Below are 21,722 nucleotides of genomic sequence, written 5' to 3'. Positions count from 1 at the left end.
ATACTGGGCATGCTCCCCTCCACCCCCAGTAGGCCCGATTTCCCTTAATCTGCTCTTTCTTTTTATCACTTTTGAAAACGTTATATTCTGAATTTATTTATTACAATGCTTGGTTGTTTTTCTGTAGTATGTCTCCCCCTCTTGGAAAATAAGCTGGGTTGGTAGCACTGAGCTCTGTTTTGTTCAGTGACGTATGTATTCCAAGTGCTGGTAACACTGCTGGCTCATTAAAAACGAAACAAAAGAAACACAAGACCAAACCAGTTCTGACTCACGGCGGCCCATTTGTGTCAGAGCAGAACTGTGCTCCATAGTGTTTGCAATGGGCTATGACCTCTCAGAAGGAGATCACCAAGCCTTTCTTCTAAGGCACTTCTGGGTGGATTCAAACTACAAACCTCTTGGTTACAAGCTGAAGTGTTTAACTGTTTGTGCCACCTGGGGCCTACTACAGCTTTAAAATCCTTGTCAGATAATTTCAACATCCTGTTTATTTTAGTCTTGATGTCAGTTGATTGTCTTTCCTCATTCAAGTTGTGATTTTCTTGCTTGGTTTTTTGTTTGTTTGGCACGAGTGATTTTCAATTGTACCTGGATATTTTGTCTGTTATATTAGGAGACTCTAGGTCCTACTCCCATCTTTTATTTTAGTAGGCAGTCACTCTGTTTACATTTAACATGTAGGTCTTGGTCCAATCGCAGTGTTATTTTGGTTTTCTTGGTTTATCTGACGTTTCTGGGGCTTCCACAAGTCCCAGGCTGTGCTGCCTGAGGAAGCAGAAGGAATTTCCCAGGCCTGACCACTAGGTGTCTCCTGGTGAGGGAGAGTCTTGGTAGGATCCCCCTACTGGTGACTCCTGGCTGTTCCAGTGTCTCTGAGCAAGGGAGGAGAGTCCTGAGCCCTGTGGGAATGAAAAACTTCCTGGGCTGGGCTCCTGGTTGTACTTGGATCTTTTCCTCCAGTTCTGCCCTCCATCCCTAGTATCTCTAGACAGGAGAGGAGTGTTTTTATACCCACAGGGACAAAGAGGCTTCCTGAACTAAGCCACTTCTGTACCTTTGTCCCTCTTGCTGGTTCTGCCCACCTGCCCCAGTATCTCTTGGTGGAAAACGGAAGTTTCAGTCCAGTGAGGAAGGAAGGTACTTCCTCTAGCACCTTATTTCTGGCGTAGCTCCCAAATGATCCATGTTGAATTCCTCTGATGTTGCTAGAGGGGCTCTTGTTCAATCTGGGCGAGGAGTGAGCTCATTCGTGTGCTTTCTGTTCCTAGGTCAGGAGTTGGGAAACAGTGGGTCTGGTGGCCTTCCTCTGCTGGGTAGGGGAGTCAAGATCCCCTGCTGTTGTGCTGTTCCTCCACTCCTGGGGTCCCAAACAAGCTCATTATTTTCTTACCACTTTCCAGAATTCTCCTTCAGTGGTCTCTTACACTATTTCCAGGGTTCGTAATTGTGTTTAGAAGGGAAAACAAATAAAAAACAACTCCTGCCCAAAAAAAACCCTTTGCTACTGATTCGATTCTGACTCATGGGAACGAGTGCTACAGAGTAGACCTGTATACCATAGTGTTTTCTTGGCTGTAACTTGATGGAAGCAGATCATCAGGTCTTTCTTCCATGGTACTACTGGGTGAGTTTGAACCATCAACTTTTAAGTTAGCTGCTGTTGTTGTGAGTTGTTGCCAAGTCAATTCTTACTCATTGTGACACCATGTATGCAGAGGGTTGTCAAGGTTGTGACCTTTCAGGGGCAGATAGCTAGGCTGTCTCCCAAGTGAGTTTATACCACCAACCTTACAGCTAGTAGTCAGGCACTTAAGAGTTGTGCCACCCAGGGCCCTAGGTTTGTTTACTGGGGTGGAGCAGTAGCCTGTAATGGAATTTTAATTATCAATTTTTAATGTTTTCATTAGTAGGTTTGATTCTTATCGCCCAGCCCGCCATTACTAGAAAACAGAAGCCTGTTTCAAATATTCATTATTATATTCCTCCAGGGGTATGGGGAGTGGGTTTAGGTATCGGAGGACTTTTACACCACACCAGAAACTTCAATTTCTTTATTTCAGGGGAACTTTCTGAAGGCATGTCATCATGGCTTATATCTATTGTGGTTTGGAGGCTAGAGGTGAATTTTTTTTTTAATTGTACTTTAGATGAAAGTTTACAGGGCAAATTAGTTTCTCATTAAACAATTAATATACATATTGTTTTGTGATATTGCTTGCCAACCTCACAACATGTCAACAGTCTCCCCTTCTCAACCCTGAGTTCCCTCGTTACCAGCTTTCCTGTCTCTTCCTGCCTTTTCTTCCTTGCTTCTGAGCTGGTGTGCCCATTTAGTCTCGTTTTGTTTTATGGGCCTGCCTAATCTTTGGCTGAAGGGTGAACCTCAGAAGCGACTTCATTACTGAGCTGAAAGGGTACCCAGGGAGGTACCATACTCTCGGGGTTTCTCCCGTCTCAGTCAGGCCAGTAAGTCTGATCTTTTTCATGAGTTAGAATTTTGTTCTACATTTTTCTCCAGCTCTGTCTGGGACCCTGTATTGTGATCCCTTTCAGGGCAGTTGGTGATGGTAGCCAGACACCATCTAGTTGTGCTAGACTCAGTCTGGTGGAGATTGTGGTAATTGTGGTCCATTATTCCTTTGGACTAATATTTCCGTTACGTCTTTTGTTTTTGTCATTCTCCTTGCTCTAGACGGGGTGGGACCAGTGGAGTATATTAGATAGCCACTCGGAAGCTTTTAAGACCCCAGACGCTAATCAGCTACTGGTGAATTTTTTGCTATTTGCTTAAATTGCTTTTTTTCTTAAAGCTTTTCTTTAGTGCGGTGAAAAAATGCACACCAAAACTTTCTCCAATACAGTTACCAAATTTACAATTCAATGACGTTGATTACATTTTTCACGTTTTACCACCATTGTCTCTGTTCTTTTCCAAAATATCCAATCGCCAGTAGCATAAATTCATTGCTCCCTAAACAAAAATTTCCCCTTTCACCCTCCCTCTTAACATCCGGTAACCACTGACAAGCTTTGGTTTCTATATATTTGTTTATTTCATATAAGTGAGATCATACTGTATTTGTCCTATCGTGACTGACTTATTTCACTCAGCATAATGTTTTCAAGGTTCATCCATGTTGTGACATGCATCAAGACTTCATTTCTCTTTATGGCTGCATAATATTCCATTGTGTGTATATACCACCTTTTGTTAACCCATTATAAACTATTTTTATTATTTTGATAATAATAATATAGAAGGAAGATTGGGAGTTCTTGCTTCCCTCCACCAGACATCTATTTTTGAGCTAATTTTGAAAGAAAAGCTTTAGCCAGATGATGACATGGTGATGGGCATTCCTGGAGGAAGGACACTGATGCACGCAAACAACGGGGAATGCATTAGAATGGGGTACTTGGAGAATGGCTTGAGGGGTTAATGGGTTAAAATCTGACAGGTGAGATTCTGAATGACCTAGAATGAGCATCAGCAAACTAAGGCATGGGTTGTCTATTTTTGTAAATAAAGTCTTGTTGAAAATAACTACATTAATTTGCAGACTGTCTATGGCTGCTTTTGCACTACAATGCATTTTGAATAGTTTCAACAGAGACTATACCCATTGCGGTCGAGTTTATTCTGTCTCAGAGTGACCTTACAGTACAGAGTAGAACTGCCCTATAGGGTTTCCAAGGAGCAACTGGTGGGTTCAAACTGCCAATCTTTTGGTTAGCAGCTGAATTCCTACTTAACCACTGCTGTGCTTTCGGAGTCTCTTCTGACATCCATTTTGGTCTTTTCTTTCTTTCCTGTCTTTGCTTTCTTCATGTATAATGCCCTTGATGCCATGCCACAACTCCTGTGGTTTTCAGTCATTAGTGTTCAGTGTGTCAAATCTGTTCTTGAGATGGTCTCTAAATTCAGGTGGGATATACTCAAGGTCATATTTTGGCTCTCGTGGACTTGTTCTACTTTTCTTCAGCTTCAACTTGAACTTGCATATGAGCGATTGATAGTCTGTTCCACAGTCGGCCCCTGGCCTTGTTCTGACTGATGATATTGAATTTTTCTATTGTCTCTTTCCACAGAGGTAGTGGATTTGATTTCACGTGTACGGTTGCCATTTATGTTGTTGAAAAAAGGTATCTTCGATGAATAAATCGTTGGTCCTGCAAAATCCTATCATGTGATCTCTGGCATGGTTTCTATCACCAAGGCCATATTTTCCAACTACTAATCCTTCTTCTTTGTTTCCAGCTTTCTCATTTTGATCACCAGTAATTATCAATGCATCTTGATTGCATGTTTGATCAATTTCAGAATTCAGAAGTTGGTAAAAATCTTCGATTTCTTCATCTTTGGCCTTAGTGGTTGGTGTATAAATTTGAATAATAGTCATGTTAATTGGTCTTCCTTGCGATTTTGTGGATATTAGCCTATCATGGACAGCGTTGTACTTCTGGATAGAACTTGAAATGTTCTTTTTGATTATGAACATGATGCCATTCCTCTTCATATGGTTGTCTGATTCAAAATGGCCAATACCAGCCCATTTGAGCTCACAAATGCCTAGGGTATTGATGTTTATGCATTCCATTTCATTCCCTTGTCACTACTCCGCACAAAACACATAAGTGATGACAGTGGTCTGAAAGATCCTGCAATATTTGCAGTCTCCATGCGTCTCAAATCTCATTTCCTACCTGCCATTAACCACTGCTCTGACCCATGCATAACTCTCCTTCAGCCACACTGTCCTTATCCAATATGTCAGATATGCCCCAGCCTCAGAGCCTCAGCACTTGCTGCTCCCTCTGCTTAGAGTCCTTAATGATGTCTTCTGTTCTCACACCACGCTCTTTCGCTTCCCTCAGAAGCTTGTTCAAAGTTCATTGTTCACCCCCCAGGACCGTTCCTTCCCATTCTGCCATTTCATTTCTCTCCATAGCATATACATTTCCTGTATATTTTCACTATTTATTTGTTCATTATTTATATCACCTTCCCATTAAATGTAAGCCTTTGACAGCAGGGATATTTTACATTTGTCCACAGATACAATGCAAGCACTAGAATAATGTTTAGCAAATGGGAGCTGATAGATATTTATAAAGGGCTGGATGAATGCATGGGAGATTGCTGGCCCTGTACTCAAAACTTTACAGTGTTGCCACTTTACTGCTGTTAGCTGACACTGAGTTGGCACCCAACTCATGGCAACTCCATGCACAATGGAACAAAATGTTAACTGCCCTTGCAACATCCTATGATTGGTTTCAGATCAGACCACTGTGATCCATAGGGTTTTCATTGGCTGATTTTCAGGTGTAGCTCACCAGGCCTTTCTTCCTTGTCCAATTTAGCCTGGAAGCTCTGTTGAAAACTGTTCAGCATCATGTTGTTGCTGCTAAGTGCTGTCAAGTCTATTTAGACTCATAGCAACCCCAATGTAACAGAGTATAACTGCTCTATAGGGTTTTTCTAGGCTGTAATCTTTCTAGAAGCAGATCACCAAGTCTTTCTACCTAGGAACTGCTGGGTATGTTCAAATTGCCAACCTTTCAGTTAGCAGCCGAGCACTTATCCACTGCAGCAACATGTAAATTACTACTGAGAAATAGGTGGTGGCTGTAAATAAGGTGTATTACCTGCTGAGAATCAAACCTAGATCTCCCTTATGGAAAATGAGAATTTTTACCATTAAACCACCAATACTCTGCTGTTCACATTAGTCAGAATTAAAAAATATAAATGAAAGCCATAACTCAAAAGATGAGCAGCAGTTGGGAAGGTTGATACATGCACTTGAGGGACAATTTTGATAAGAGAAGCTTGCTCTGCTTGGGGAGAGTGAGAAGGCCAGTATGGGTGGAACATAGCATTGATGATGTCCCTGGTATGAATTATTAAACCAGGAGGGAAGTAGAGAATTCTGTGGGAGCAATGGCTGGTGTCAGAATTGGTAAAGATGGTGGAGAGAGGAGGCATGTCTGTCCTCTGCCTTGTAGGAATCAGCTTTGGGCTGTTTATCTTCATTCTCTATCCCCCTTCTGAAGTTAGAGGAAGTCCCCCATTCAATTTTTACACTTTTCCCCTGGAGCTGGCACCCTGAATTAGAACTTCTAACCTCCTAAACTGTGAGAGAATAAATTTCTGTTTGTTAAAGCCATCCGCTGGTGGTATTTCCATTACAGCAGCACTAGATAACTAAGACAAAGGCCATGGTGCAATCTCAGCTCTGTAGAGGGACTGCTGTCAGTAACACAGAGCAGTCGCAGGGTCTGGCCCTTCAGGATCGGAAGGGATGAGGCATTTCCCAGAATCTCGGGAGTTTTGAGGACAGAGATGGAGGGGACCAGATAGAGAAATGCAGAGAGAGAGAAATGGAAAGAAAGAGCCCAAGTGAAGAAGAGAGAGTGAGTGAGAGACAGAGAGAATGGAGAGAGAACAGTGGAATGCTGAAAGACATTATCCTCCTTCCCAAGACCTAAGGATATCTGAGTCTCTCTGCTTGGTCTCCATTGGTCCCAACACTCAGGGCTCAAAGCTGGTTCTTTGTGCCTCCAGAAGGGACAGGAAGTGGCAGGTCCTCAGATCCTCAAATCAGAATCAGAGATTTCTCCTGGACCCTGCCCAGTCTGCTAGCCTTGCGTCCTGAGAGCCCAAAACCTGGGACCAGGGACCTTGGCCCTCAACACTGTCCTGAGGGCCTTGCCCCTCAACACTGTCATAAGCAGTGGGTGCCTTCCCTGCCCTCATACACCTCACTGTCCAGTGAGAGGACCAGATGCCATTGTCAACGGGAAAGGGGCAATGGATGGAGTGCTGGGCTCCAGAGAGAGGCCACGACTGAGGGCTGAGTGTCCCCAGTAAAAATACCCAAAGAGGTTCAGAAACTGGAAGAAAATAAAGGGCAACTTTGGGATGGGCAAGGAGGAATCTGTTGGTACTCTGCAAAGTGCCAATTTGGGATTTGGGGGGAAGAGGCTAGAAGGGGCTTCTTATGTCTGATCCTAGCATCCACCTCCTACCTTTTAGCTTCAACAGCCCAGCTCTGACCCAAACTGGCAGAGACTCTCCTCCAGTCACAGCCCCCTGGAGGAGAGGCTCTTTCTACCTCTGCTATTTCCTAGGAAGATGCTGATTGGCAGGTTTTGCGGAGCATCTGGGATAGGAAGAGAGGATTTCCCTCTTCAGTGATCAAGGGGAGGTAAGTGCAATCATTTTCTCCCCAGAAGTCACAGAAGTAGAGGAGGAGTAGGGTCCATGTTTCCAGGACAAAAGTATGAAGTGTCTCCAACCCCAACCCTCCTGTCTCCAAGACCTCTGGGACCTGGGAATCCTAGTCCAGGACTCACAGAACATGTTGAGTTGGGTGGTTCTCTCCATGGTTGCTCCACATTCTCATAAACAATCAGGGTTAAAAACAATTTTTTTTTGTTTTGTTTGTATTTTTTTTTAGCCACTCTAATAAGTGTAGCTGTTTCACATCTGGTTTTAATTTGCATTTCTTTAATGGAAAATGAGAGGAGCCCTGCTGGAGCAGTGGTTGAGTTATCAGTTGCTAATCGAAATTTTGGCCGTTTGAAATCACCAGCTTCTCTGTGGAAGAAAAATGTGGCAGCCTGTTTCCGAAAAGGTTTACAGCATTGGAAACCCTATGGGGCAGTTCTATCCTGTCCTACGGGGCTGCTGTGAGTTGGAATTGACTCGTCAGAAACGGGTTAATGGGAAATGATGTTGAGCATATTTTAATGTGCTTATTTGCCATCTGTTTATCTTCTTTGGTGAAGTATATGATCAAATATTTTGCCTATATTTTTAGCTAGGTTTTTTTTTTTTTTAAGAGTCCGTTATGTAATCTGGATATAAGACGGTAGTCAGATATATGATTTGCAGATATTTTCTCCCATTCTTTAACTTTTCTCTTTACTCTGTAACAGCTTCCTTTACAGAACAGTAGGCTCCCACGTCCCCAGAACAAAAGATGACCCTCTCATGTGTCAGAATTGCCTCTTAGGGTTTCCAAAGAGTGGCTAGTGGATTTGAACTGGTGACCTTTTGGTTAGCAGCCAAGCTCTTAACCACTGTGCCACAAGGACACATAGGGTGCAGTAAAAAGAAGTGGCAGGGACCCAATCAGACCCATATCTCCTCTCCAGGAGACCCTGGTATTTTGGAGAAATAGGCACAGACCCTCCCACAGTACAGGGACGTCCATGGGATTAAGGTTAGAGACCAATATGCCTGGGAGGGAGCTAGCAAAGTTTCCACTGAGCTCTTCCATCTACAGAGCATTTCTCTGTTCCCCTTTACAGTGCAACTTCTAAAAGTTTGGTAGTGCTCACTCTCCCCATTCCGCTTCTCCAGTTTTCTTCTGAACTTGTCCAGTCTTGTCTTTATCCCTGTCTTAGGCCGGTTCTCCAGAAAAGCAAAACCAGTAAAGCGTATGTCATGGATTGAATTATATCCCCACAAAAAAGTGTATATCATTTGGGCTGGGCCATGATTCCTGGTATTGTGTGATTTTCCTATCTGTTGTAAATCCTGCCTCTATGATGTTAATGAGGGAGGATGGGTGGCAGTTGTGTTAGTGAGGCAGAGCTCAACCTACGGGGTGGATTGTGTCTTGAGGCAATCTCTTGAGATAGAAAAGCAAGAAGCAAGCAGTGAAACAGAGGGACCTCATACCACCAAGAAAGCAATTCTGTGAGCAGAGTGCACCTTTGGATCTGGGGTTCCTTACGAAGAAGCTCCAAGTCTGGGGAAACATTGATGAGAAGGCTGACACAGACAGAAAGCCTTCCGCTGGAGTTGCCCTGAATTTGGACTTTTAGCCTACTTTACTATGAGAAAATGAACTTCTCTTTGTTAAAGCCATCCACTTGTGGTATTTCTGTTATAGCAGCATTAGATAACTAAAAAAAAACTAAAAAGTTTTTTTTTTTTTTGCGTTAGATAACTAAGGCAGCATATAAATATAGAGAGAGACAAATTTATATCAAGGAGATGGCTCACATGGTTGTAGAGACTGGAAAGTCCCAAGTCCGTGGGTCAGGCTGGAGGCTTTTCCTGATTCACATACCTGAAAAAAAAAAAAAGCTGGCAAACCCAAGATTGGTGGTCAGACCGCAGACCTCTGGCTCACAGGCTGTGGGGAACGACGAATCTCAAGATCAGTAGGCAAGATGGCACATAAGCTGCTTGCTCAAGTCCCAAGAAACAGAGGTCAGATAAACAGGAGCCAGCTGCAGGATCCAGAGCAAGGAAAAGCCCAAGAGACTTGCCAGAAAGTCCATCTACCTTAGATGAAGGCCACAAATCCATTGAAACTCCTTTTAATCTGATTGGCTACTCACAGCAGATTCCATCATGGAGGTGATATATCAGATCTCATCATGTAAGGGATTACATCATTATATGACTGCCAAACTACATCATAACTGTCAAATCACTGAGAATTATGGCCCGGCCAAGTTGACACACAACCTTAATGATCACGGTCCACCCCTTGTCAACTTGGCACCTTTATAAAAAACTGAAAACCAAGCCCGTTGCCCTCGAGTCTATTCCGACTTTTAGCAACTCTATAGGCCAGAGCAAAACTACCCTACAGAGTTTCCAAGGGCTGGATTTGAACTGCTAAACTTTTGGCTTAACCACTTAACCACTATGCCACCAGCATTTTCTGGCACCTGTATACATCTCCTTAAACCATACACAAGCTCTATATAAAGCGATTATGAAGTCATACTTGTGCCTAACAAGATACAACTAACACATATACAATCAAAAATGCACTACTCTGTTTACGTCTCATATTTTATAAGTGATAAAAACAAAAATATTTGATGAACACCTAAAACAAAGAAATGTTCATAAAAATTACAGTCCTTGTTTCCACCACTGGTCATGTGGTCATAATTGGTATTTAGAACTACCTTCTTCTACAACTCATCCTGTATTCCCTTTGTCCTCAGCAAGCACCTCAGCTGGTTGTGGTTCTTTGCCTGGTGGGGCAACCGAAATCTTCATTCCTGAAGAGTCAAGGCCATTAGTAGTCATGTTGGAAGTGGGTTGCTGTAGTTTTCCATTGACTTTAATCACAGAGCATGGTAGTACTAAGATACACCCTAAGGGATCTACCGCATTCAGGACGTACTCTTCTTTACCTCCTTTATGTAACATCAATCTGATTTCCTCTTCATAATCAGGATCAATCACACCAGCCAATATTGTAACTCCCTTCTTTGCCCATTGATCCAGAGAGGCATAAGGAATCCAAAGTGGCCAGTTGGCATTCTTAACTTCCAGTTCAATGAAATCAGTGATGTGTCTCCAGGTGGGAGCATTCTTCTCTTTGGAAACAAGACCTCTAGACCTACAGAGCATAGAGTTGTGGGGACAGGAAGCAAAAATTTTGAGAGTGGATCACTAGAGGTAATAGTGAGTGGTGCTGCTCCCATTTCCATCCGTTGATTCCTGGACCCATGAATCCTGGCTATGGGAGAAACAGCACAATATATTTGAAGCTGGTTTAGAGCATATACAGCCTCCTGGAGAACATTGCACTCTGCAAGGGATTGCCACCAAGGTGGCACCATAATTGTGTCTTTAGAAGGTCATTTCATCATTCTACCAAGACAGCTGCTTCAAGATTTTAGGGAACATGGAAAGACCAGTGAATTCCATGACCATGGGCCCATTGCCTCACTTCATTTCCTGTGAAGTGAGTCCCTTGATCCAAGGTGATGCTGTGTGGGATACCATGACGGTGGATAAGGCATTCCCTAAGTTCACGGATGGTAGTTATGGCAAAAGAATTGCGTGCAGGGAAGGCAAGTCTGTATCCAGAGTAAGTGTCTATCCCAGTAAGGATGAAAAGCTGCCCTTTCCATGATGGAAGTGGTCCAATGTAATCAACCTGCTATCAGGTTGCTGGCTGATCACCTTGAGGAATGGTGCCATATCGGGGGCTCAGTGTTGGTCTCTGTTCTAGCAGATTGAGCACTCAACAGTGTCTGTAGTTGGCCTTGGTGAGTGTAAGGCCATGTTACTGGGCCCATGAATAACTTCCATCCTTGCCACCATAACCACTTTGTTCATGAGCCGATCTGACAATGACAGGAATGGCTGAGGAAAGAATATGACTGATTTCCACAGAACACGTCATCCTATCCACTTGATTTTTCAAGTCTTCCTCTGCTGAGGTCATCCTTTGGTGAGCATTCACATAGATACAAATATCTTCACTTCTTTGGCCCATTCAGAGAAGTTTATCCACATACTTCTTTCCCATATCGCCTTGTCATCAATTTTCCAGTCACGTTTCTTCCAAGTCTCTGACCATTCAGGAAACCTATTGGCCATTGCCCATGAATCAGTACACAATCGCACATGTGACCATTACTCCTTCCAAAAAAAGTGAACAACCAGATGTACTGCTTGAAGTTCTGCCTATTGGGAGGATTTCCCTTCACTACCGTCCTTCAGGGAGATCCCAGAAAGGGGGTGCAGTGCTGCCTCTGTCCACCATAGAGTGGTGACTGCATATCTCACAGAAGTGTAGAAGAAGGTAACCAAAGGCTTAGGGAAACTGGCATGTTAGAGTGGATTTATTACGTTAGACCCACAGACCCGCATATGGAATGCTCAAAAGACACACCTTTTACCTCAATGGTGAGGAACAAATTTGTGAAGGGAGCCCCAGCATCCCTGAAGACTGCTGTGATTTCCATTTTATGTAAGTCAGATTTGACAGCGGTAACTGCCCTGAATGAATCAAGATACATAACTACAATTGGACTGATTGCATCCCTTAATGGTAGCAGCTGAGGAGTAGGCACCTTGAAGTACCAAGGTGGGTCTGGTACTTCAACTTGATTTAGTGTAGGTCACTGCTTAATTCATGCTTCAGCGAACTAATTAAATAAACTATTAGGTCTTTTACAAACCTCTCAAGCTGAAACATTGAGTGAAGGATTTGTATTTAGTATGCCCATATCAATAAACTCTGACTGATCCAACTTTATGTTCCTTGTGCCATTATCCCCCACCCTTAATAGCATTCCCACATATGTTCACCAGGTTTCTGTTTGTACATCTTAGAAAAATCAAGCAGTTCTTTTGGAATGTGTGTACCTCCTCCTGGGTCACACTTTGTATTTTACCTTTTGAGGCTCTTAAGTCTATTTATAAGTCTAGAAGCAAAAATGGGTGGTATGTGTGGGTCATGGGACCATTCAGCAATGTCTTGTATGGCATCTACCTCAGGCAATGCTCCAGGTGACATCTCAGACAAAGACCCTTCAGAGACAGTTGGGGTAATCTCATCAAATAGGGTGGAAGGAATAATGGTTTCCCTGGGGAAGGTGGTTTAGCAGACAAAGATGCACTAATGTTTCTGATGTGAGTGTGAAGGTTAGTTCTGTCGTCAGGAATAATTCAATGGAATTTAGGGGCTCCATGCTCCCAGCTTCCTGATTATCTGCCAGTTCGTCCTCATACCAAGTTTTGGGATCCCATTTCTTCCCAATCAATGCCCTCGCTTTAGTTTCAGACACCATTCAAGGTTTAGGAATTTAATTGGTGTAGTAATTCAGCTACTCTTACAATAAGACTCTGAGCTTGTTTTTCAGCAATATCAGCCGTGTTACTACAAGAAGTTAGGTTTTCTTTCAGGGCACAAGGGGACAATTTGAGGTCTTTTATGCAGCACTCAGTCTGTGACTCTGAAGCCCTGAGTTCATTTCTTTCTTTCACCACTTTTTCTAGTAAAAGTAGGACCAACCAACCAGCTTCTCTATACTTCTTCTTTTGGTAAAATTGTTTAAAAGTATCAAACATACAATCACCCAGTGCTTTGCTTGTCACTAATACGTGACCTATTGGTGGTGATATTTTGCATATTAACATCGATCCCTCATTCCATGGATTAGCAGTGCCCTCTTTACTACTTGAGGCAGTGTCTTCAGCACCTTTAAGACTAGCCAAACTTGAGAACTAATTTAGAAAACATCGTTATGATTTTGTTTCTCTAGAACCACTCCTGGTACCAAATGTCTTAGCCTGGGTTCTCTATAGAAGAAAACTAGTGAAGCATAGATATATATATGTAGATTTATCTCAAGGAAATGGCTCCTGTGGTTGTGGAGGCTGCCAAGTCCCAAAGTCTGTGGGCCAGGTATCAGCCAGAGGCTTCTTCTGACTCAGAGGCTGACAAATTCAGAAGCGGCAGGTCAGACAGCAGTCTGCTGGCTCACAAGGCTGTGGAGTTGTCAAATCCCAAAGTCAGCAGGTCAGGCAACAGTCTGGTGGCTCACAGGGCTGCATAACTGGCAAATCCTAAAGTCAGTAGGTCAGATGATACAATGCTGGCTCAAATTCCAAGACCTGGAGGTCAGAGGATGATGAGCCAGAAACAGGATCCAAAGCAGGCAAGTGAGCATTGTCAGGATGTACATATATATATATATATTGGATGCAGGCCACACCTTTCCCATTACTACGGATTGGCTGATAACAACAGATCACATCATAGAGGTGATTACATTATATCACAAAATGGAAAGTAATTACATCCCATCACATGATGGAAGGTAATTACATCCCATCACAAGATGGAGGATAATTACATAATACTGAGAATCATGGCCTAGCCAAGTTGACATATAACATTAACTATCAAAATGTCTGTTAAGTCTCATTGGTTTATAGTGTTATTTAGGTCCTCTGTTTCCTTGTTGATCTTCTTTCTAGATGTTCTGTCCAGTATTGATAGTAGTGTATTGAATTCTCCAACTAATATTGTAGTAATATCTATTTCTCCCTTCAATTCTGTCAGTGTTTGCTTTATATATGTAGGTGCCCTGATGTTGGGTCCATATGTATTTATGACTGTTAAATCTTCTTGATTAATTATTATCACTACATAACGTCCATCTTTATCTCTTCTGACAAATTTCATCTTACAGTCTACTTTGTCTGGTGTTAAGATTGCTACTGCAGCTTTCTTTTGGTTATTATTTACATAGAATATTTTGTTCCATCTGTCTTAGTCATCTAGTGCTGCTATAACAGAAATGCCACAATCGCATAGCTTTAACAAAGAGAAGTTACTCTCTCACAGTCTAGTAGGCTAAAAGTCTGAATTCAGAGTATCAGCTCCAGGGGAAGGCTTTCTGTCTGTGTCGGCTCTGGAGGAAGTTCTTTGTGATGCATCAGTCTTCTGTTGGTCTGGGAGCATCTCAGCACAGGAACCTCAGGTCCAAAGAATGTGCTGTGCTCCTGGCATGCTTTCTTGGTGGTATGAGATTCCCAACTCTCTGCTTGATTCTCTTTCCTTTTAATTGTCTTAGTCATCTAGTGCTGCTATAACAGAAATACCACAAGTGGCTGGCTTTAACAAAGAGAAGTTTATTCTCTCACAGTAAAGTAGGCTAGAAGCCCAAATTCAGGGCATCAGCTCCAGGGGAAGGCTTTCTCTCTCTGTCAGCTCTAGAGGAAGGTCTTCGTGATGCATCAGGCTTCCCTTGGTCTGGGAGCACCTCAGCACAGGAACCTCAGGTCCAAAGGACACTCTCTGCTCCTGGCACTGCTTTCTTGGTGGTATGAGGTCCCAACTCTCAGCTTGCTTCCCTTTCCTCTTGAGAGATAAAAGGTGGTGCAGGCCACACCCCAGGGAAAATCCCTTTACATTGGATCAGGAAGGTGACCTGAATAAGGGTGGCATTACAATCCCACCCTAATTCTCTTAACATAAAATTACAATCACAAGATAGAGGACAACCACAGATGCTGGGAATACTGAGAATCATGACCTAACCAAGTTGATACACACATTTTTGGGGAACATAATTCAACACACGACACCATCCTTTCACTTTCAAACTACTTTGCGCCCTTGGGTTTAAGGTGTGTCTGTTATAAGCAGAGTATAGTTGGACAATTTTCTTTTTAATGCGTTCTACCACTCTCTGCATTTTGATAGCTCATTTTGTCCATTTACATTCACTGTAATTACTGATAAGTGACTTACTTCCACCATTTTGTTACTTGTTTTTTATGTGTCTTAAGATCTTCTTTGCCTTTGTCCTTTAGTACTTCTTGCATTTGTTTTTTGTTTTCTTTCATAGATTTATTTTTAGAGCAGTCTTAGGTTTATAGAAAAAAAATTTTTTTTATTGCACTTTGGATGAAGTTTTACAGAACAGACTAGTTTCTCATTAAACAGTACACATATTGTTTTATCACATTGGTTAACAACCCTACGACATGTCAACACTCTCCCTTCTCGGCCTCAGGTTCCCAATTAGCAGCTTTCCTGTCTCCTCTTGCCTTCTAGTCCTTGCCTCTGGGCTGGTGTGCTCCTTTAGTCTTGTTTTGTTTTATGGGACTGTCTAATCTTTGGCTGAAAGGTGAAGCTCAAGAGTGACTTCATTACTGAGCTAAAAGGGTGTCTGGGGGCCTTACTTTCAGAGTTTCTCCAGTCTCTGTCAGGCCAGTAAGTCTAGCCATTTTTTATGAGTTAGAATTTGGTTCTACATTTTTCTCCAGCTCTGTCTGGGATTCTCTATTGTGATCCTTGTCACAGCAGTCAATGGTGGTAGCCAGGTACCATCTAGTTGCACTGGACTCAGTCTGGTAGAGGTCATGGTAGTTGTGGTCCATTAGTCCTTTGGACTAATCTTTCCGTTGTGTTTTTAGTTTTCTTCATTTTCCCTTGCTCCAGAGGGATGAGACCATTGGAGTATCTTAGATGGCTGCTCACAGGCTTCTAAGACCCCAGACACTACTCACCAAAATAGAACGTACAACATTTTCTTTGTAAACTATGTTAATGCCAGTTAAGCTAGATGTTCCCCAAGACCATGGTCCCCACAGCCCTCAGCTGAGTAATTCAGTCCTTCAGGGAGTTTGGATGTGTCTATGGAGCTTCCATGACCTTGCCTTGTACAAGCTGTGCTGGCTTTCCCAGTGTATGCTATCTTACCCTTCGCCAAAGTTACCCGTTATCTATTGTCTATTTAGTGTTTTTCCATCCCCACTCCTCCCCTCCCTCATAACATTCAAAGATTGTTTCTTTCTGTGTGTAAACCTTTTCATGAGATTTTACAGTAGTGGCCTCACACAATATTTGCCCTTTCATGTTGACTTATTTCATTCAGCATAATGCCCTCCAGATTCATCAATGTTGTGAGGTGCTTTGCAGATTCAGCATTGTTCTTTATTGTTGCATAGTACTCCACTGTGTGTGTGTGTACCATAGCTTGTTTATTCATTCATCTGTTGATGGGCATCTAGGTTGTTTCCATCTTTTGCTATTGTAAACAATGCTGCAGTGAACATAGTTGTGCGTATGTCTATTCGTGTGATGACTCTTATTTCTCTAGGATACATTCCTAGGAGTGGGATTGCTGGATTATATGGTATTTCTATTTCTAGTTTTTAAGGAGGTGCCATATTGTTTTCCAAAATGGTTGTAACATTTTGCATTCCTGCCAGCAGTGCATAAGAGTTCCAATCTTTCCACAGCCATTTCCTGTTTTTTTGATTCGTGCTAGTAACGTTGGGTGAGTTGGTATCTCATTGTGGCTTTAATATACATTTCTCTAATGGCTAGTGATTGCGAGCATTTTCCTCATGTGTCTGTTAGCCGGTTGAATGTCTTCTTTGGTGAAGTGTCTGTTCATTTCCTTTGCTCATTTTTTAATTGAATTATTTGTCTCATTTGTTGTAGAGGTGTTGGATTTTCTTATAGATTTTAGAGATCAGACCTTTGTTGGATTTGTCAGCGCCAAAAAGTTTTTCCAGTCAGTAGGTTCTCTTTTATTGTACTTTAGATGAAAGCTTACAGAACAAACTAATTTCTCATTAAACAGTTAGTACATGTATTGTTTTATGACATCAGTTAACAACCTCACGAAAAGTCAACACTCTCCCTTCTCAACTTTGGGGTCCCTATTACCAGCTTCCCTCTTCCCTCCTGCCTTTTAGTCCTTGCTCTGAGCTGGTGTGCCCCTTTAGTCTTGTTTTGTTTTATGGGCCTGTCCGATCTTTGACTGAAGAGTGAACCTCAGGAGTGACATCATTACTGAGCTGAAAGGGTGTCCAGGGCCATACTCTCAGGATTTCTCCAGACTCTGTCAGGCCAATAAGTCTGGTCTTTCTTTTTGAGTTAGAATTTTGTTCTACATTTTTCTCCAGCTCTGTCTGGGACCCTCTATTGTGATCCTGATCACAGCAGTCAGTGGTGGTAGCCAGGTACCACCTAGTTGTACTGGACTCAGCTTGGAGGAGGCTGTGGTAGATGTGGTACATTTATTTGTAAACTGTATTATGCTAATTGAGCTAGATGTTCCCCGAGGCCATGGACCCCACAGCCCTCAGCCCAGCTATTCGATCCCTCAGGGAGTTTGTACCTGTCTATCGAGTTTTCATGACCTTGCCTTGTACAAGTTGTGCTGGCTTCCCCAATATTGTGTACTGTGTTACCCTTCTTGATGAAGTCTTTTGATGAGCATTAAGTGCTTAATTTTTAGAAGATCCCAGTTATCTAGCTTATCTTCTAGAGTTTGTATGTTCTTAGTTATGGTTGGTAAACTGTTAATGCTGTGTATTAGGGCTTCTAGCATTGATCCTATTTTTTCTTCTATGATCTTTATAGTTTTTGGCTTTATATTTAGGCCTTTGATCCATTTTGAATTAATTTTTGTATATGGTGTGAGGAATTGGTCCTGTTTCATTTTTCTGCAGATGAACATTCAGTTTTGTCAGCACCATTTGTTAAAAAGACTGTCATTTCCCCATTTGATGGACTTTGGGCCCTTGGCAAAGATCAGGTGATCATAGGTGGATGGACTTACATCTGGATCCTCAATTCTGTTCCATTGGTCAATGTACCTGCCATTGAACCAGTACCAGGCTGTTTTCACTACTGCAGCTGTATAGTAAGTTCTGAGGTCAGGGAGGGCAAGTTCTCCCACTTTATTCCTCTTCAATAGTGTTTTACTTATATGGAGCTTCTTCCCTTTCAATATAAAGTTAATGATTCGCTTTTCTGTCTAATTCAAGAATGTTGTTGGTATTTGGATTGGGATCATATTGTATTTGTAAATTGCTTTGGGTAGAGTTGTCATTTTCACAATGCTGAATCTACCTATCCATGAACATGGTATGTTTTTCCATTTACGTAGATCTCTTTTGTATTCTTCCAATAGTGTTTTGTAGTTTTCTTTGTATAGGCCTTTCACAACCCTGGTTAGATTTATTCCTAAGTATTTTATTTTTTTAGGGACTATTATAAATGGTCCCCCATGTGTCTGTCAGTTTGTCTTACTGTGGGGGCTTGTGTGTTGCTGTGATGCTGGAAGCTATGCCACCGGTATTCAGATACCAGCAGGGTCACCCATGCAGGACAGGTTTCAGCTGAGCTTCCAGAATAAGACAGACTAGGAAGAAGGACCTGGCAGTCTACTTCTGAAAAGCATTAGCCAGTGAAACCCTTATGAGTAGCAGCAGAACATTGTCTGATATAGTGCTGGAAGATGAGCCCCCCAGGTTGGAAGGCACTCAAAAGATGACTGGGGAAGAGCTGCCTCCTCAAAGTAGAGTCGACCTTAATGACGTGGATGGAGTAAAGCTTTCGGGACCTTCATTTGCTCATGTGGCATGACTCAAAATGAGAAGAAACAGCTGCAAACATCCATTAATAATCAGAACCCGGAATGTAAGAAGTATGAATCTAGGAAAATTGGAAATTGTCAAAAATGAAACGGAACGCATAAACATCGATATCCTAGGCATTAGTGAGCTGAAATGGACTGGTATTGGCCGTTTTGAATCCGACAATTATATAGTCTACTATGCTGGGAATGACAACTTGAAGAGGAATGGTGGTGCATTCATCGTCAAAAAGAACATTTCAAGATTTATCCTGAAGTACAACCCTGTCAGTGATAGGATAATATCCATACACATACAGGGAAGACCAGTTAATACGACTATTATTCAAATTTACACACCAACCACTAGGGCCAAAGATGAAGAAATAGAAGATTTTTATCAGCTGCTGCAGTCTGAAATTGATCGAACATGCAATCAAGATGCATTGATAATTACCGGCGATTGGAACGGAAAAGTAGGAAACAAAGAATAAGAATCAGTAGTTGGAAAATATGGCCTTGGCGATAGAAACAATGCTGGAGATCGAATGATCGAATTTTGCAAGACCAATGACTTCTTTGTTGCAAATACCTTCTTTCACCAACATAAACGGCGACTATACATGGACCTCCCCAGATGGAACACACAGAAATCAAATTGACTACATCTGTGGAAAGAGACGATGGAAAAGCTCAATATCATCAGTCAGAACAAGGCCAGGGGTCGACTGTGGAACAGACCATCAATTGCTCATATGCAAGTTCAAGCTGAACTGAAGAAAATCAGAGCAAGTCCACGATAGCCAAAATATGACCTTGAGTATATCCCACCTGAGTTTAGAGACCATCTCAAGAATAGATTTGACGCATTGAACACTAGTGACCGAAAACCAGATGAGTTGTGGAATGATATCAAGAACATCATCCAGGAAAGAAAGAAAAGACCAAGATGGATGTCAGAGGAGACTCTGAAACTTGCTCTTGAGCGTTGAGCAGCTAAAGCAAAAGAAGAATTCAAGAAGTAAAAGAACTGAATAGAAGATTTCAAAGGGCCTCTCGAGAAGACAAAGTATTGTACTGACATGTGCAAAGAGCTGGAGAGTGAAAACCAAAAGGTAAAAACACGCTCAGTGTTTCTCAAGCTGAAAGAACTGAAGAAAAAATTCAAGCCCCGAGTTGCAATAGTGAAGGATTCCATGGGGAAAATATGAAATGATGCAGGAAGCATCAAAAGAAGATGGAAGGAATACCCAGAGTCATCATACCAAAAAGAATTAGTCGATATTCAACCATTTCAAGAGGTGGCATATGATCAGGAACCGATGGTACTGAAGGAAGAAGTCCAAGCTGCTCTGAAGACATTGGCAAAAAACAAGGCTTCGGGAATCGATGGAATATCAATCGAGATGTTTCAACAAACAGATGCAGCACTGGAGGTGCTCACTCATCTATGCCAAGAAATATGGAAGACAGCTTCCTGGCCAACCGATTGGAAGAAATCCATATTTATGCCTATTCCCAAGAAAGGTGATCCAACTGAATGTGGAAATTATAGAACAATATCATTAATATCACACGCAAGCAAAATTCTGCTGAAGATCATTCAAAAACAGTTGCAGCAATATATTGACAGGGAACTGCCAGAAATTCAGGCTGATTCCAGGAGAGGACGTGGAACCAGGGATATCATTGCTGATGTCAGATGGATTCTGGCTGAAAGCAGAGAATACCAGAAGGATGTTTACCTGTGTTTTATTGATTATGCAAAGGCATTTGACTTTGAGGATCATAACAAACTATGGATAACACTGCGAAGAATGGGAATTCCAGAACCCTTAATTGTGCTCATGAGGAACCTTTACATAGATCAAGAGGCAGTTGTTCGGACAGAACAAGGGGATACTGATTGGTTTAAAGTCAGGAAAGGTGTGCGTCAGGGTTATATTCTTTCACCATACCTATTTAATCTGTATGCTGAACAAATGATCCGAGAAGCTGGACTATATGAAGAAGAACGGGGCATCAGGATTGGAGGAAGACTCATTAACAACCTGCATTATGCAGATGACACAACCTTGCTTGCCGAAAGTGAAGAAGACTTGAGGCACTTACTAATGAAGATCAAAGACCACAGCCTTCAGTATGGATTCCACCTCAACATAAAGAAAACAAAAATCCTCACAACTGGACCAATGAGCAACATCATGATAAACGGAGAAAAGATTGAAGTTGTCAAGGATTTCATTTGACTTGGATCCACAATCAACAGCCATGGAAGCAGCAGTCAAGAAATCAAAAGATGCATTGCATTGGGCAAACCTGCTGCAAAGGACTTCTTCAAAGTGTTGAAGAGCAAAGATGTCACCCTGAAGACTAAGGTGCACCTGACCCAAGCCATGGTATTTTCAATCGCAACATATGCATGTGAAAGCTGGAGTATGAATAAGGAAGATCGAAGAAGAGTTGATGCCTTTGAATTGTGGTGTTGGCGAAGAATATTGACTATACCATGGACTGCCAAAAGAACAAACAAATCTGTCTTGGAAGAAGTACAACCAGAATGCTCCTTAGAAGCAAGGATGGTGCGACTGCATCTTACATACTTTGGACATGTTGTCAGGAAAGATCAGTCCCTGGAGAATGACATCATGCTTGGCAGAGTACAGGGTCAGTGGAAAAGAGGAAGACCCTCAACAAGGTGGATTGGACACGGTGGCTGCAACAACGAGTTCAAGCATAACAACGATTGTAAGGATGGCGCAGTGTTTCCTTCTGTTTTGCATAGGGTTGCTATGAGTAGGAGCCGACTCGACGGCACCTAACAACAACAACAGTTATAAATGGAAGCTTTTTCCTGATTTTCTTTTCACCATTCTCTTTATTGGTATATAGGAATCCAGTGAATTTTTGTATGTTTATCTTGTATCCTGCTAATCTGCTGAATATTTCTTAGTTCTGTAATTTTCTGATGGAATCTTTTGGATTTTTCTGTATAGTATCATATCATCTGCAAATAGGAACAGTTTTACTTCTTCATTACCAATTTGGATGCCCTG

General features: G+C 42.1%; 1 protein-coding gene across 15 annotated transcripts in view; it reads right to left on the bottom strand.

Annotated features, from left to right (window-relative positions):
* Positions 1 to 21,722, bottom strand: part of LOC100661519 (myeloid cell surface antigen CD33-like) — a 109,277-nt gene that overhangs the window by 82,873 nt on the left and 4,682 nt on the right. For 14 of the 15 annotated variants that reach the window (XR_010323377.1, XR_010323378.1, XR_010323379.1 and 11 more), the window contains one exon: positions 9,023 to 9,089. The exons of the other annotated variant lie outside the window; for it this stretch is intronic. Coding sequence is in view for 10 of the 14 variants with exons in the window: in XM_064294119.1 (XP_064150189.1) it covers positions 9,023 to 9,089 (67 nt within the window). In the remaining 4 variants the exon portion in view is untranslated. The remainder of the gene's footprint in view (positions 1 to 9,022; positions 9,090 to 21,722) is intronic. 15 annotated transcript variants of the gene reach the window in all.

Source organism: Loxodonta africana, chromosome 11, assembly GCF_030014295.1.
Source record: "Loxodonta africana isolate mLoxAfr1 chromosome 11, mLoxAfr1.hap2, whole genome shotgun sequence".
In the NCBI taxonomy this organism is placed as follows: domain Eukaryota; kingdom Metazoa; phylum Chordata; class Mammalia; order Proboscidea; family Elephantidae; genus Loxodonta; species Loxodonta africana.
Note: the sequence above shows the minus strand (reverse complement) of the source record. Positions and strands in the feature narration are given on the sequence as shown.